Here is a 13,068-nt window from a genome sequence, read left to right on the forward strand (position 1 = left end):
GGGAAGTGCTCCTGCCTGAGAGAGCGCTCAGATCAGAAGAAGGAAGGACAGCAAATGCTGGTGCTGTGTTGTATGGGAAGTTCTCCGTCTCAAAGAGAGGACAGTACAGTGAGAAGAGAGATGGAGGTGTCCTTGGTGCTTCTCTACCAGGGTGTACACCCTGGCAGGGTCTTCTGCTCTCAGGTAAGGGTATCAACTCTCTGATGGTGATGGAAAACTCTGATCGGTTGAGGGGAACTCAGAGGTAGGCAGGGAACTCCTAAAAAGGATAGGAGTCTTAGATGAGACTTGAGGTTTTTGCTGGTAGTCATGGGACAGAAGGTATTTTGAGGAACAGAGGCTCAGCAGCTTAATAGATATCTTTTGTCAGAATGTGAGGAGTAAAACAGAAAACACTCAAGTCAATCATATTGGCTGTTAGGTTTTGAGGACTGACATTTCCAACCATGACAACATGACTCTTCTAATTGAAACCAAACACAGGTAGGCCAGTGACAATGTGTGGAGATATGACCTGAATTCACTCTTCAGGTCCCACATGGTAAATAGAGAAAACAGACTCCTGTTGGACTTTATCTGACTTCTAAACAGGATTGGACAATGAAACTGCAATAGACATACTAGACTCCTGCGTTCACAAAATACACACATACAAATACACAAGGAAATGTAAAAACATTTAAATCACACTTGAGTATAATTATTGCCATTAGTACCAAACCTGGAAACCATGGATAAACCCATGGAAACATATTTTCCCCTCCTTTCTCCCCTCCCTTCCTCTCTTTCCCTCCCTTTTCCCCTTCCTCCTTCCTTCTCTCCCCTCCCTCCCTTCCTTTCTTCATTTCCTTCCTCCATCCCTCCTTCCCTCCCTCCTTCCCTCCTTCCCTCCTTCCCTCCTTCCTTATTTTCTTCCCTATGTCATTATTTTTCTCTTTTCTTTCATTATTGGACTGGTATCTGAGTCTTTTCCTGAAACTTAGACAGTTAATGGTACAGTGAGAGACTCTGAGGGAATAGAGGTCATGTTCCTACCTCCATCAAAGAGAGTGGGCATACCCCTACCCATACCCCTAAGCTGAGTTATTATCACATCTGCACAATATTGATGGTTTCTCTCTCTTCCCTTTTAGCTTTTCTTTTAACCTTTTGGTTCCTGCCCACCACTGTCCAAGTCACCATTGAATTAGTGCCACCACAAGTGGCTGAAGGAGAAAATGTCCTTATTATTGTTTACAGTCTGCCAGAGGATCTTACAGCCATAGCCTGGTTCAAAGGAGTGACAAATATGAACCTCAGAATTGCATTGTATGCACTGGCCTCTAACACCAGCGTGAAAGGGCCCGAACACAGTGGTAGAGAGACAGTGTTCAGCAATGGATCACTGCTGCTTCACAATGTCACCCAGAAGGACACAGGATTCTATACTATACGAACCTTAAATAGACATGGAAAAATTGTATCCACAACATCCATATACCTCCACGTGTACAGTAAGTCATCTTTGTGAACTCTGAGTGCTGGATGGGGTTCATTCTATGACACACACAAAGAATTATCAGGCCAGGCATGTGCTCATCTATCTCTGCATTGTGACCCCATGTTGGGGTTTGAGCATTTAGTTGCAGACACAAGTGATGTAGAAATAGTGGAAATAGATCAAAATCATTTATTTGACTTCACATTGGAGACAAGTGGAGGCATATTGGTTAACTCAGTCAGGAATGTCTACTTGAGAAATACCTTTAGACACTGAACATAAGGCCTGGTTGAGAAATACATAGCATACTTACAGAGATGAGAGAACCAGGAATATTTGGCTCCAGACCTCTATCTCAGACTCAACTCCTGATAGTCCTGAAAAGCATTTTACAGAGGTTGGATTTTGATTTTTTGTTTTCAGAGAACAGTCATACCAAGTAGTCAATGTCTTGTAGTATGTGGGACCAAGCAGTAAAGTGCCAGCAAAGTCATGGTTAGGCTAGATCCCCTGGATATCTCCAGTGACTCAGCAGAAAAGCTTATCTGGACAGGTGCCCAGGTCATTAATGACCTATTTTGATGGATTTATGTGACTTCACATGAAGGTCATGTCATCAACATAAGAGACAGATGACACTGGTCTTCTGACAAGTGTTTGTTTTCTGGGTTCCAGCTCAGGGAATTCTCTCCTGTATGCAAATAGAAACAGGTTCTGTGGCTCTGAATAGCTCCCAAGATGTTAACTACAGTTCCACCAGTTATTAACAGTGGGCAGCATCAATATAAAAAAAAAAAAAAAAACAACATTCAGGAAACTATTTTCCTGAACCAGGAACTTACCTAGTATCTTGATTCCACCAACATTTCTATTGACCTGGAAATCATGGACACAGAATTCTTATACCTCTTGCCTGCTTAGTGTGTCTGATACACTGCCAAGAGATGGTAATAAGTTTTTGTTTTATGTATTTCATTGGTAAATATAGAATAGATAAGGGGAATCAACTAGAGAGAAGTCCAAGGTATCTCAGAAATACCAGTGAGCACATGGGCGGAGCCATTACACAGCTTAGTAAGCAGGCAAAGTGGGAGTATCGTCATGAAATCTTATGTTGGGAAGAAGGATTCCACAGCCTCTTTCCAGGAATCAGGTTGCCTCCTCCCACACACCCATGGCTCCTTATACATATGCTCCTAGGTCTTTGTCTTGGGTTAGAACCCTGACTGGTGACTCCAATGAGGATATATCTGTCCCCTTCACCATGATCACTCAGATGTTATCTTAGAAGCTTCGTGGACATCTTGGTCAGTATGTTGAGAGCAAATTTCATCTTTCTAGATCATTGAGGACACAGGGCAGACTGGATGCACTGCTGAGTTTTTGTGTTTCACAGTTGTGTAGGGTTTTCTTTTTGGTGTTGACAGACCAAGACCATGAGGGAAGCCCCAGGGCCATCCACTATTCTTCTAGGTCATGGGAATGCTCATCAGCTTTGATGCTCACTCCATGTTCTGAGGAACTGAAACAAAAGGACAAGAGAGGGGCAAGACAATGTTTTTTTTTTTTTTTTTAATAAAAAAATCACCTATAGTCTATGGGAATATGAGTGGTGTTCTTTCCTGGGAAGTTCAGTTCAGAAAGGGGAAGGACAAAAACTTGTGAGCTATGCAGTAGACAAAAGCTTGTGAGCTATGCAGTAGTAGATGTGCCACAGAAGGAGGGCATATCAGGCTACTGAGAATAGGGAGGCACACTTGTATCCCTCTGCAAATGGTGCGCCACCTATCACAGGTTCCTGCTCATAGGATAGGAAAATGCAAGTTGACAATGGGTAAGAAGAGAGGACTCACTTACTGTCTTCAGTATCCTGAGTGGCACAAGACATAAGAATAGTCTCAGGGTTTGTAGAAGAAGAGACAGAATGGTACAGAGGCTCAGCATCAGGAAGTTGTGATTGAACAAGATACAGTAAGGCTCAGGGACACATTGTTCTTACACAAAGTTAATCACCAAGACCACAATATTTTGAAGACTAATTTTCTCAGTTTGACAATTGAAATAAAAAAAATCAAGCTGGTGTTGTGACATGGTTGAAAGGGTACAGGCATTTCCTTCATTGTCTGACAAGTTGAGGCCAATGAACAGAAGTCCTCTGGCATCTACCTAAGTACTGTGCTTTGTACCCACCCATCCACACTGATACTTGCTGTTGTGGCCCTGCTCACATGTAAATACAATATGTAAAGTATAAAAACTTAAAGCAAATGGAATGATTCAATACTATGTCCCCAAACCTATGGATTTCTTAAATAAATCTATGGGCATACAGGGTCCTGCAACATTATTCATTCATTCATTCATTCATTTTTCATAGGTATCTGAGTTTTTTTTTTTTTTAGAATTAAAAAAAATAAGACAAAGCACAGTTATTAAGGTATCCTGGTCCTAGAGGACTGGAAGACCTATAAATAAAGCTAGAAGGTAAAGTCAGGTATTAACTGGAACCAAAAGAGGAACATAAAGGTAACAACAAAAAGATTCAGAGAATTAAGAAGCAAGGATAATGGGGAAGAGTTTGTGCAGGCATCACACCAATAGCAACATATTCTAAATGTGAACAGGAATTGGATGCTAGAGAACCAGAGATATGTTGACAACTGAGGAGAGGGCACCATCCAGGGAAAATGAAAACTGTATGGGGACACAGTGTAGGACACAGAGATACCACCTACTTTGGCTGCGCAACAGACACACATGCTCAGGACACAGGGCCTCATCTTAGCTGCCAAGTCTGACATGGCCATGGCAGGGATGGCATGACAGTATTCCTACCCCTGGAACAGAGCCAGCAGGTCATGAGCCTCTCTGAGTGTTGATGTGGGTATAAGAATTGTTTGTGTGTGTATATTATATACATATATATTACTTCATGTGCTTCCTTCAGGAACTATTCTCTCTACCAAGGTATTGGAAAATATTCTCCTTGCTAAGGTTAATGACTCCATGATAATTAGAAGCAGCATTAAGTTTGGGAGGTGAGGGTATGTCTATGTCTCAGTAAAATGGTAAATGCTGAAACCTTCAGAACAGCCTTTAAGGATGTGGGAAAGAACTCTGAAAACATGAGCTCAAAAATATATAATTTCTCAACTATGCAAAATATAAGGATACAATTGTATAAGGAGCTTCACAAATCTAAAAGAACAGAGCCAGCTGCACTATAAGTCAGCTTGTCAGAATGATACTATGGAAGGGAAAAAAGATATTTAGGGAATGTCATTTGCAGAGCAAGATCCCACACAGGTAAGTATTTGTTTGTGCTTACAAAGGCAGGCAAATTTCTGAGTTCAAGGCCAGCCTGGGGTAGAGGGAGTTTAGGTCCATGCCCAGGGGTGGTAAGAGTGGTAATTTCAGGGTGGGGTCCCACCAAGCTTGCTTATTGTTTGTGCTTCAAATCTGGCAGGCTGATTTCTGAATTAATTTGCAACATAAAAAATTGCTTGCTGTCTCTTTCTAAGAATCAATGGGCTAGGGTCAAAGAATGCTGATTTGTGGGCTAATCAAAATGGAACCTGGAGTGAATGATTGGATTGATAGTGAATAATCTTTGATCTTAAAGTGATGAGCTATCCTGGGAGTTTTTAGAAAAGTAACAAAAAGCTGTCTTGAGCAGAACATAGAGAAGACAGTTTGAAAAGCTGTCTCAAGATAGCTTTTGTAACCCACAGTTTGACTTTGAGTCATTTGTTTTGCTGCTCTCAGACACTCTTTCCTTAGAATCCCTCTGCAAGCTGAGGTTGGTCCTTGGCACTTAGCCAAATGGATGGTCCTAATATTGATGGATCTTTTTCTTCTCTTCTAGCCTTCTTTTGGACTTGTGGACCTCTTTCCCCCTCTGCCCAGCTCACTATTGAATCAGTGCCACCCAAAGTTGCTGAAGGGGGAAGTGTTCTTCTAGTTGTTCACAATCTCCAGGGGAATCTTCGATCCCTTTTCTGGTACAAAGGGATGATTGTGTCCAGGAATCTTGAGGTTGCAAGACACATAATAGACAGAAATTTAAGTGTGCATGGGCCTTTACACAGTGGTAGAGAGACAATATACAGCAATGGATCCCTCATGTTCTACAATGTCACATGGAAGGACAGTGGATTATACACCCTACGAACTCTAAGTACAGATATGAAAACAGAATTAGCACATGTACAACTCCAGGTAGACGGTAAGTAATTCTCTGTGATAGTTTAGTGCAGTGTGGGGCTTAAATAGACAGGGCTGCCATAGCCTGTGCCTCCCTCCTGTCTTCACTGTGTTCCCATGTTGATTTTTTAGCACTTGGTACAAGACACATATGTAAGAAATAAATGGCCATAGATCAGACTTTGTCCTCTGACTCCCAACCCCCATCAAGGAAGACCTTGATGGAAACTAACTCAACCTATGGTATAATACTCTTCCTAATCTCTTAGGACTCTAGCCAGGCATTTGAGGAAACCATGGCATCCTCAAGGAAAGGTGAGCACCACGGAACCCTGAACCCTGTCATCTTTCCATGGTTGGACTAAAGTGATCCTGGGGAGAATTGTTTTGGTATTAAACTTCTACTTTCTCTCAGAGGTGATAGGGAACAACGTTGTTTGTTTGTTTGTTTGTTTTGTTTTGTTTGTGCTATGTCAAATTTGGGTATTTATTAACTCCAAACATATGAGTTTCCTCAACAAAATCCAGGAGCTGATGTGGGCACCATAAAGGAGTCCTGTTTAGGGGCTTGGTCCTCATGTCATGTTCAATTTGCTGTTTTATATCACCCAGATTCCCTAGCCCATAGGCAAAACTGCCTGTAAGAGACTGATCCACCCATATCAATCCCCAGTTAAAAATAAATTATAGGCTTGCCTATAGGCCACTCTGGTGGTGGCATTTTCTTTGAAAAACAACTATTTACTGATTCTATGTGAACTTCACATCATGTGCCACAACTCCACTCATCTTGTCACTTCATATCTGCCTTCTGCACTTGTAATCCCCTCCAACAGAAAACAACAGCAGCAACAACAACAAAAACAAAAGTAAACAAAAAAAGGAAAAAAATCTCATCATGGAAACTGTAGTGTGTTGTAGTGTTCTATAGTATACCCTTTTGTCTACACATCTTTACTTGCAAATATTTGTTGCAGTGAGTCACTGTTCTGGTTTAAGGTCTGTACATTCTGCTATAGTATCAATACTAGCTCTTCACTGGTACTCCTTTCAGATATCCTGTTGTTGCCCTGTCTCTCATGTATCCTTTTGCCTTGGATCAGCAGCACTGGTTTCTTCATGTGCTCTAGCAGTTCATAGATGTTGTGGTGGGCCAACTCAAAGCCCTGGATCTGGGCCTGGGTAGTAGCTGAGTTGGTCATCCCACCAGCTCTCCCTCACCCACACCACCAGGTCAAGCTCTCATTACTGCCCTGGAAGGGTCAGCTCTTCTGCTCTTAATCCCTTGGGGGCTGGCTCACCCACATCCACTCCCACATTCACACCCACACCACTAGAACCAGCTCTTCTATGTAGTCCAGGCGAAGTGCAGTGCCTGTTCTCCCAAATGAATCTTTGAGGGGCAGGGACAGCTCTCCAGCTCTTTTGACCTTTGGGGTCAGCTCTCTGCCTGCTGCAGGCAGCAAAGGTTGTAGCTGGAATGCATCTTTCTCCCACACCTGGTGGTAGCATTTTCAATTGAAGCCTTGTCTTTCAAAAGGACTCTATATTATTATTAGCTCATATAAACCCAGCTAGCCCAATACCCTAGCCTTTTCCAAGGCCTGAGCCTAGTCTGAAGATCAGATTGCTACCATTCCTCATTCAGATCCAGCCTGTAGGACACAGAGCAGAGCAGAACATTAAAGGCATCTAGACAGTGATATCAGGGGTTGACTGGAGCTACAAAGCAAACTAAAAACAAAAAACAAAAAGTGGAAATCTTGGGCCCATATATTTCAGTAGAGGCATCATCTCAAACTACAGTGTGCATGAATATATACAGTGGCTGACAGTGCAGTGTGGGAGCAGCCATGTAGACACTTAAAGGGACACCTCCATGAAGAGGAAATGACATTTTCAAGGGCACTGAGGGAATGGACAAAGTCACATTGCTGACTTTGATAAAGACACATTTACATTTACAACTCTAGGCAGAATGTCACATTTATATTCTCAGGACAGAAATAGTCATCTTTCCATTAAGCACAAAGATCACTTGTGATGGAATTTTATTTTTTTCCTTTCCAGCTTCCCTTTCTCCATGCTGTAATCCCCTTACCTCTTCTCAACTCATGATTGAACCAGTGCCACGCTATGCTGTTGAAAGAGAAAGTGTTCTTTTCATGGTTCATAACCTGCCAAAAGATCTTCAAACTTTTTCTTGGTACAAATCAGTGTATGGGGCTGAGATATTGAAAATCACAGAGTACAGCAGAGCAATGAATTCCACCACACGTGGAAGTGAACTCAGAAGAAGAGAGCGTGTGTACACCAATGGATTCCTCCTGCTCCAGAATGCCACTGAGAAAGATGCAGGAATGTACATACTAGAAACTTTAAGCAGAGATTTCAAAATTGAAAAAGCACAGGTGCAATTATATGTAAACAGTAAGTGACTCCCTACAACTTTTGGCTACTGGGTCTGACTTATTCCTACATTGAACTCTCAGGACTGGGTTGTGCTTGTTCTCTGTCCCACTGGACTGTGTTTCCACAGTGGGGATTGAGTAGTTACTGTGTGACATACATGAGGTAGAAAAACTACAGTAGATCAGAATCCCTCACCAGTGTCCACTTCCACAGAAGAGAATGTGTGTGGGATAATTCACCTCAAAGACATCATACTCGATGCAGATTCTTGTGCCTCACACCATAAACATGGACCCATGAAAGACCCTGTGGGACTCAGACAGGCTCTGGCTGAGGAAGACATGGGGTCCCTACAGAGAGCACCAGGAAGCCCTGACTCCAAAACTCTTTCCCTAGTTTAACTCAAAGTGACACTGTGGAAAAATTTTGTGACTTCTTAGTTTTTATTTCCTGTTAGAGTTGACAGAGAACAAGTCTTTACTGAGTCTTAAAAACCCATAGAGTGTGGAACCAGCTGTGCATCGCTCTCACAGCTACATTTATATAGGTCACCTTTGCATCTCCTTCTCCCGAGTCTCAGTGGACATGTGTCTGGGACATAGCCAATTGTTCTGATGGGCTTAGGAGACTCACAGGAAGGTCAATGTTCCCATGGTAGAAACAAAGGAGCAGGAAACTACTTGAGACATTGATAAGGGTCCAGCCTAGGGAATTCTCATCCCTAGATACTTGCAAAAGATACTGCTTACTTGAACAGCTCTCTCACCCCAGGTGACTGCTAACAACTAAGCTTAACTCACAGAAACAGCAATGATTATTTACAATGTGTTCTGTTACAGGACAACTGAGACAGGAAATACTGGCTGAATGTGGGTCACACATCCTGGGTGGCAGATCAAAAGCACAAGATATGCCTACCAGTTACAGTTCTAGTTTCTCCCTTTAAAGTCTTTAAGTGTGAACTACAGAGGGGATGGCTGATCTCTCTGTAGGACTTCTGTCATTTGGTCCTCTCTATTTTTACAGAGCCTGTGTCACAGCCCTTCATTCGAGTCACCAACACCACGGTCACAATACAGAGCTCTGTGGTCCTCACCTGCCTCTCAGCTGACACTGGAATCTTCATCCATTGGATCTTCAATAACCAGAGTCTGCAGCTTACAGAGAGGATGACACTATCCCCAACAAAGTGCCAACTCAGCATAGATCCTGTCAGGAAGGAGGATGCTGGAGAGTACCAATGTGAGGTCTCTAACCCAGTCAGTTCACAGACCAGTCTCCCAGTCAGCCTGGCTGTGACGAATGAGTGACTCTTCCTTTCATCCTATAAAGGAGTGGGGGCATTTCTTTATTGATAAGGTACAAAATGGAGTAAAATTATGGTGAAAATTGTCAGTTACCACTCAGGTACAGCCACCATCGTGAGTAATGTCTGTAATGCTGGGATAATTGTGTGTATAAGGACAGACCAGGACTTAAAATGAGACTCTGTCTCCAAAGGAAAACAGACATCAATGTAATAAACAGAAATGCAAAGGCATCAAAGATTTAAGTTGTGGCTCAGATATATAGCCAGTCATCAGAATACATGGGAATCAATTTTGAGAGCCCCCAAACTTTGAGTCTGCTGTTTAAATGTTGCAGTGTTTGAATAGAAATAAATGCATCCTGTCATATACTCAAAAATATTCAATGTTTAACTATTTCATCTAACACGAGTGCCTCCTAGTTCTGCATGTGAAGTGAGGAAGAGTGACAGGGGGAAACACTGCCCATGTTTCACAGTGGTATTAAGTAGTCTCTGTGTGCATAATGTTTGGCTATGTGTCTCTGCATCTGTTCTATTTCCACCTTCTGCTAGAGGAAGTCTCTCTAGTGATGACTGGATAAGTCACTGATCTATGAGTATAGCAGAATATCATTAGGAATAATTTTATTGATTTTTTTGTTTGTGTACTGGATGGTTTTGTGGGTCAACTTGACACAGGCTGGAGTTATCACAGAGAAAGGAGCTTCAGTTGGTGAAGTGCCTCCATGAGATCCAACTGTAAGGCATTTTCTCAATTAGCAATCAAAGCAGGAGGACCCATTGTGGGTGGTGCAATCCTTGGGCTGGTAGTCTTGGTTTCTATAAGAAAGCAAGCTGAGCAAGCCAGAGGAAGCAAGACAGTAAGGAACATCCCTCCATGGCCTCTGCATCAGCTCCTGCTTCCTTTGGTGATGAACAGCAACATGGAAGTGTATGCTGAATAAACCCTTTCCTCCCCAACTTGCTTCTTGGTCATGATATTTGTGCAGGAATAGAAACCCTGACTAAGACAGTTTGTTTTTGAAGTCCTGTTTGGATTCATTCTATATATTTTGGCTATTTAGTCTCTGGTTCCTGGTTACACAATCAGCATTGGATATAGGTTTCTTTTTGTGAAGTGACTCTTAAGGAAATCAGACATTGGTTTGTTATTCTCAGAAGTTCTGGGCCACTACAGCCCTATTGTATTTTTCAGGCAGGACAAATAGTATGGGAATAGTTTTGTAGCTGAGTTAGTATCCACATTTTTTTTTTCTTTTCCTGCACCAAAAAGACAAATTAGGGATTAAGGCTTCATGTAGGCACCAGCTCAACTTCTCCATGTTACGTGGGTTATTTATTTGTGCTGTCCTTGGCAATGGGGCCCTCTTGTTAGTTTGCGGAGAGCAGCCTTTTGCTTTAGCTTCATCCTGGGTTTGGAGATTTCCATGGGACTTGCATGGCCTACAATTCAATTGAATGCAACCCATGCCAGCAACTGGAAGCCTTGTTTTATGACAAGAGATAATCATTTGAGACTCCATATTCTTTTTTTTTTTTTTTACAAATAAAAATACTTTATTATAGAAAAAGCATCCCATACACAGGATTCTGTAAACACTGGTAGGTGAACAAGTGCAACTTCAAAAGTAAATATAGTGTAAGAGGCAACATCCACACACATTTTGCCCTTAGGAGAAAACCTAATTCTCCAGAATGATTCCACCAGACACAGAGTGGCCCTGCCTCCTGGGAAGGCAGCAGTGTCACCCACCTCAGAAGCTGTTGATGGCCACCACAGAAACTTTCCACTTGAGTTGAAGCCTGTGCTCTGAACATTTATTTTCCCTAACACACATCCTCTGAGAAGATGGCCCTTCCCGGATTTCCTGCAGAGCACTCTCAGGCCTGTGATGAGACATTACACAGTATCTCCTGAGATGCTGGTTAAAATAACTTTGGCTGTTGTACCCAGTCCCCATCTTCCTCCAATTCTGCCTTCACCCCCATTTGTTATGTTCTGATACTGTGTCTGCAGGTGTTCCTAGTCAACTACACAAGCTGCAACAAGGGTACATAGAAGAGTCAAGCCTCAAGGTCAGCTTTATCTTGTAAGATAATTAGAGACTCTGAGGTGTAAAGTCACCTTTCTCATGAGACTTTCTATGCACATAGCCCAGATTACTTATTCAGGCACTTACAAAAGACACTGAGCCCCAAATTCATCTTTTTTATGAGAAAATCCTCTCTCTCACATAGCCAGTAATCAACTCCAAAGATGACTGCAATCCAGCCCTTGATTCTGCAAGGCCCCATCACTGAATAATTGGAACCAGGCAGTGGCAGGGAACACCGTTAATCCTAGCACTGGAGGCAAAGACAGGTGGATCTCTTGAGTTTGAGGGCAGCCTGGCCTACAAAGTGAGTTCCAGGACAGTCAGGGCTACCTAGAAAAACCTTGTCTTGTAACCCCATCTTATTCCTTCCCTACACCAAACCCAACCAACCAACCAACGAAAAAAAACCCCAAAAAACAAAAACAAAAGGAAAAAGTGTCCCAACCCTGAGAACAGTAGGCAAGACACCAAACTACAATGGCACTGAAATGTAGGTAAGGGTGGGGCTGAGGTACAAAAAAAGCTTCCCTCACCACAAGAAGCCTATGTCTGCACGCAGCCTTTCCTTTAGTTGCCACGACCCAGTGCACTGGACTGGCCTTTAGATTGCCTCCTAGTCAAACTCCATGGGCTGGAGTGTTGGGGTGAAGACCTAGTTCATAAAAGGCCAGAGCCAGTGAACCAACTCCAAAGGACAAAGAAAGGACTGTGCTTATACCTGACAGATGATATCTCACACCTGACAGATATCTCACACCTGACAGATATCTCACACCTGACAGATATCTCACACCTGACATATCTCACACCTGAAAGATATGTAATCATTCCTGTGGCCATGGAGAAACAGGAAGCACCACTGACCCTAGGCCTGGGCTGGGCAGCTGCAGGTAGGCAACCACGTAGCACCAACAAAATCAAAACCAGACCTGGCCTCAAACACAAGCCAAGCAACTTCACAGAAATAACTAACCTCTTGATACAGACAACCTCAGCCCATACTCTGGATGCTGCCTCACAGACACACCAATAGTCACCACGCAAGCTGGAGCTGCTCAGTTACCTTTTGGTTCTTTTCTGAGCAAGGAGGATCTTGCACCAATTCCCATTGTGATACCACAAGCACAGAAAACACTGTTTTAAAAACACACTTGTTCTTCAATACTGGAGAGAAGGCTTCCAAAACCTGATTTTATTGCCATCAAGTAGTTATGCTATACAGGGTCTTATGGGAGCAGCCTTCAAGAAACTCAACGTGTTCTCTAAAAAGCTTGAAGCAAACAGTTTACACACCGCCCAGGGTGGAGGATGGACTCAAAGGTCAACTTCTACCAGGAAGTAAAATAATTCCAGACATTGCTGTTGAAGGAGGAAAATTATTGGCCACCTGAACTCTTCACCCCAGAGTCCAACCCCTCCCAACTGAAGACCTGAACTCTTCGCCCCAGAGTCCTACCCCTCCTAACTGAGGACTGTTCCAAGAACATTTTTGAGATAAGGGCCTCCTGGAACAACCCCAGAATGTTCCAATAGATCGGGTACATTGCCAAAATATAGGACACGACCCC

General features: G+C 42.8%; 1 protein-coding gene across 1 annotated transcript; it reads left to right on the plus strand.

Annotated features, from left to right (window-relative positions):
• Positions 1 to 9,774, plus strand: LOC110298777 (pregnancy-specific glycoprotein 22-like). Its single transcript, XM_021168221.1, has 5 exons — positions 1 to 183; positions 1,134 to 1,493; positions 5,346 to 5,705; positions 7,754 to 8,113; positions 9,122 to 9,774. The coding sequence occupies exons 2-5, from the start codon at positions 1,289 to 1,291 to the stop codon at positions 9,403 to 9,405; spliced, it is 1,209 nt and encodes a 402-aa protein (XP_021023880.1). The 5' UTR covers positions 1 to 183; positions 1,134 to 1,288; the 3' UTR covers positions 9,406 to 9,774.
• Positions 9,775 to 13,068: the final 3,294 nt, after the last annotated feature.

The sequence above is a fragment of the Mus caroli genome, chromosome 7 (assembly GCF_900094665.2).
Source record: "Mus caroli chromosome 7, CAROLI_EIJ_v1.1, whole genome shotgun sequence".
NCBI classification, from domain to species: Eukaryota; Metazoa; Chordata; class Mammalia; order Rodentia; family Muridae; genus Mus; species Mus caroli.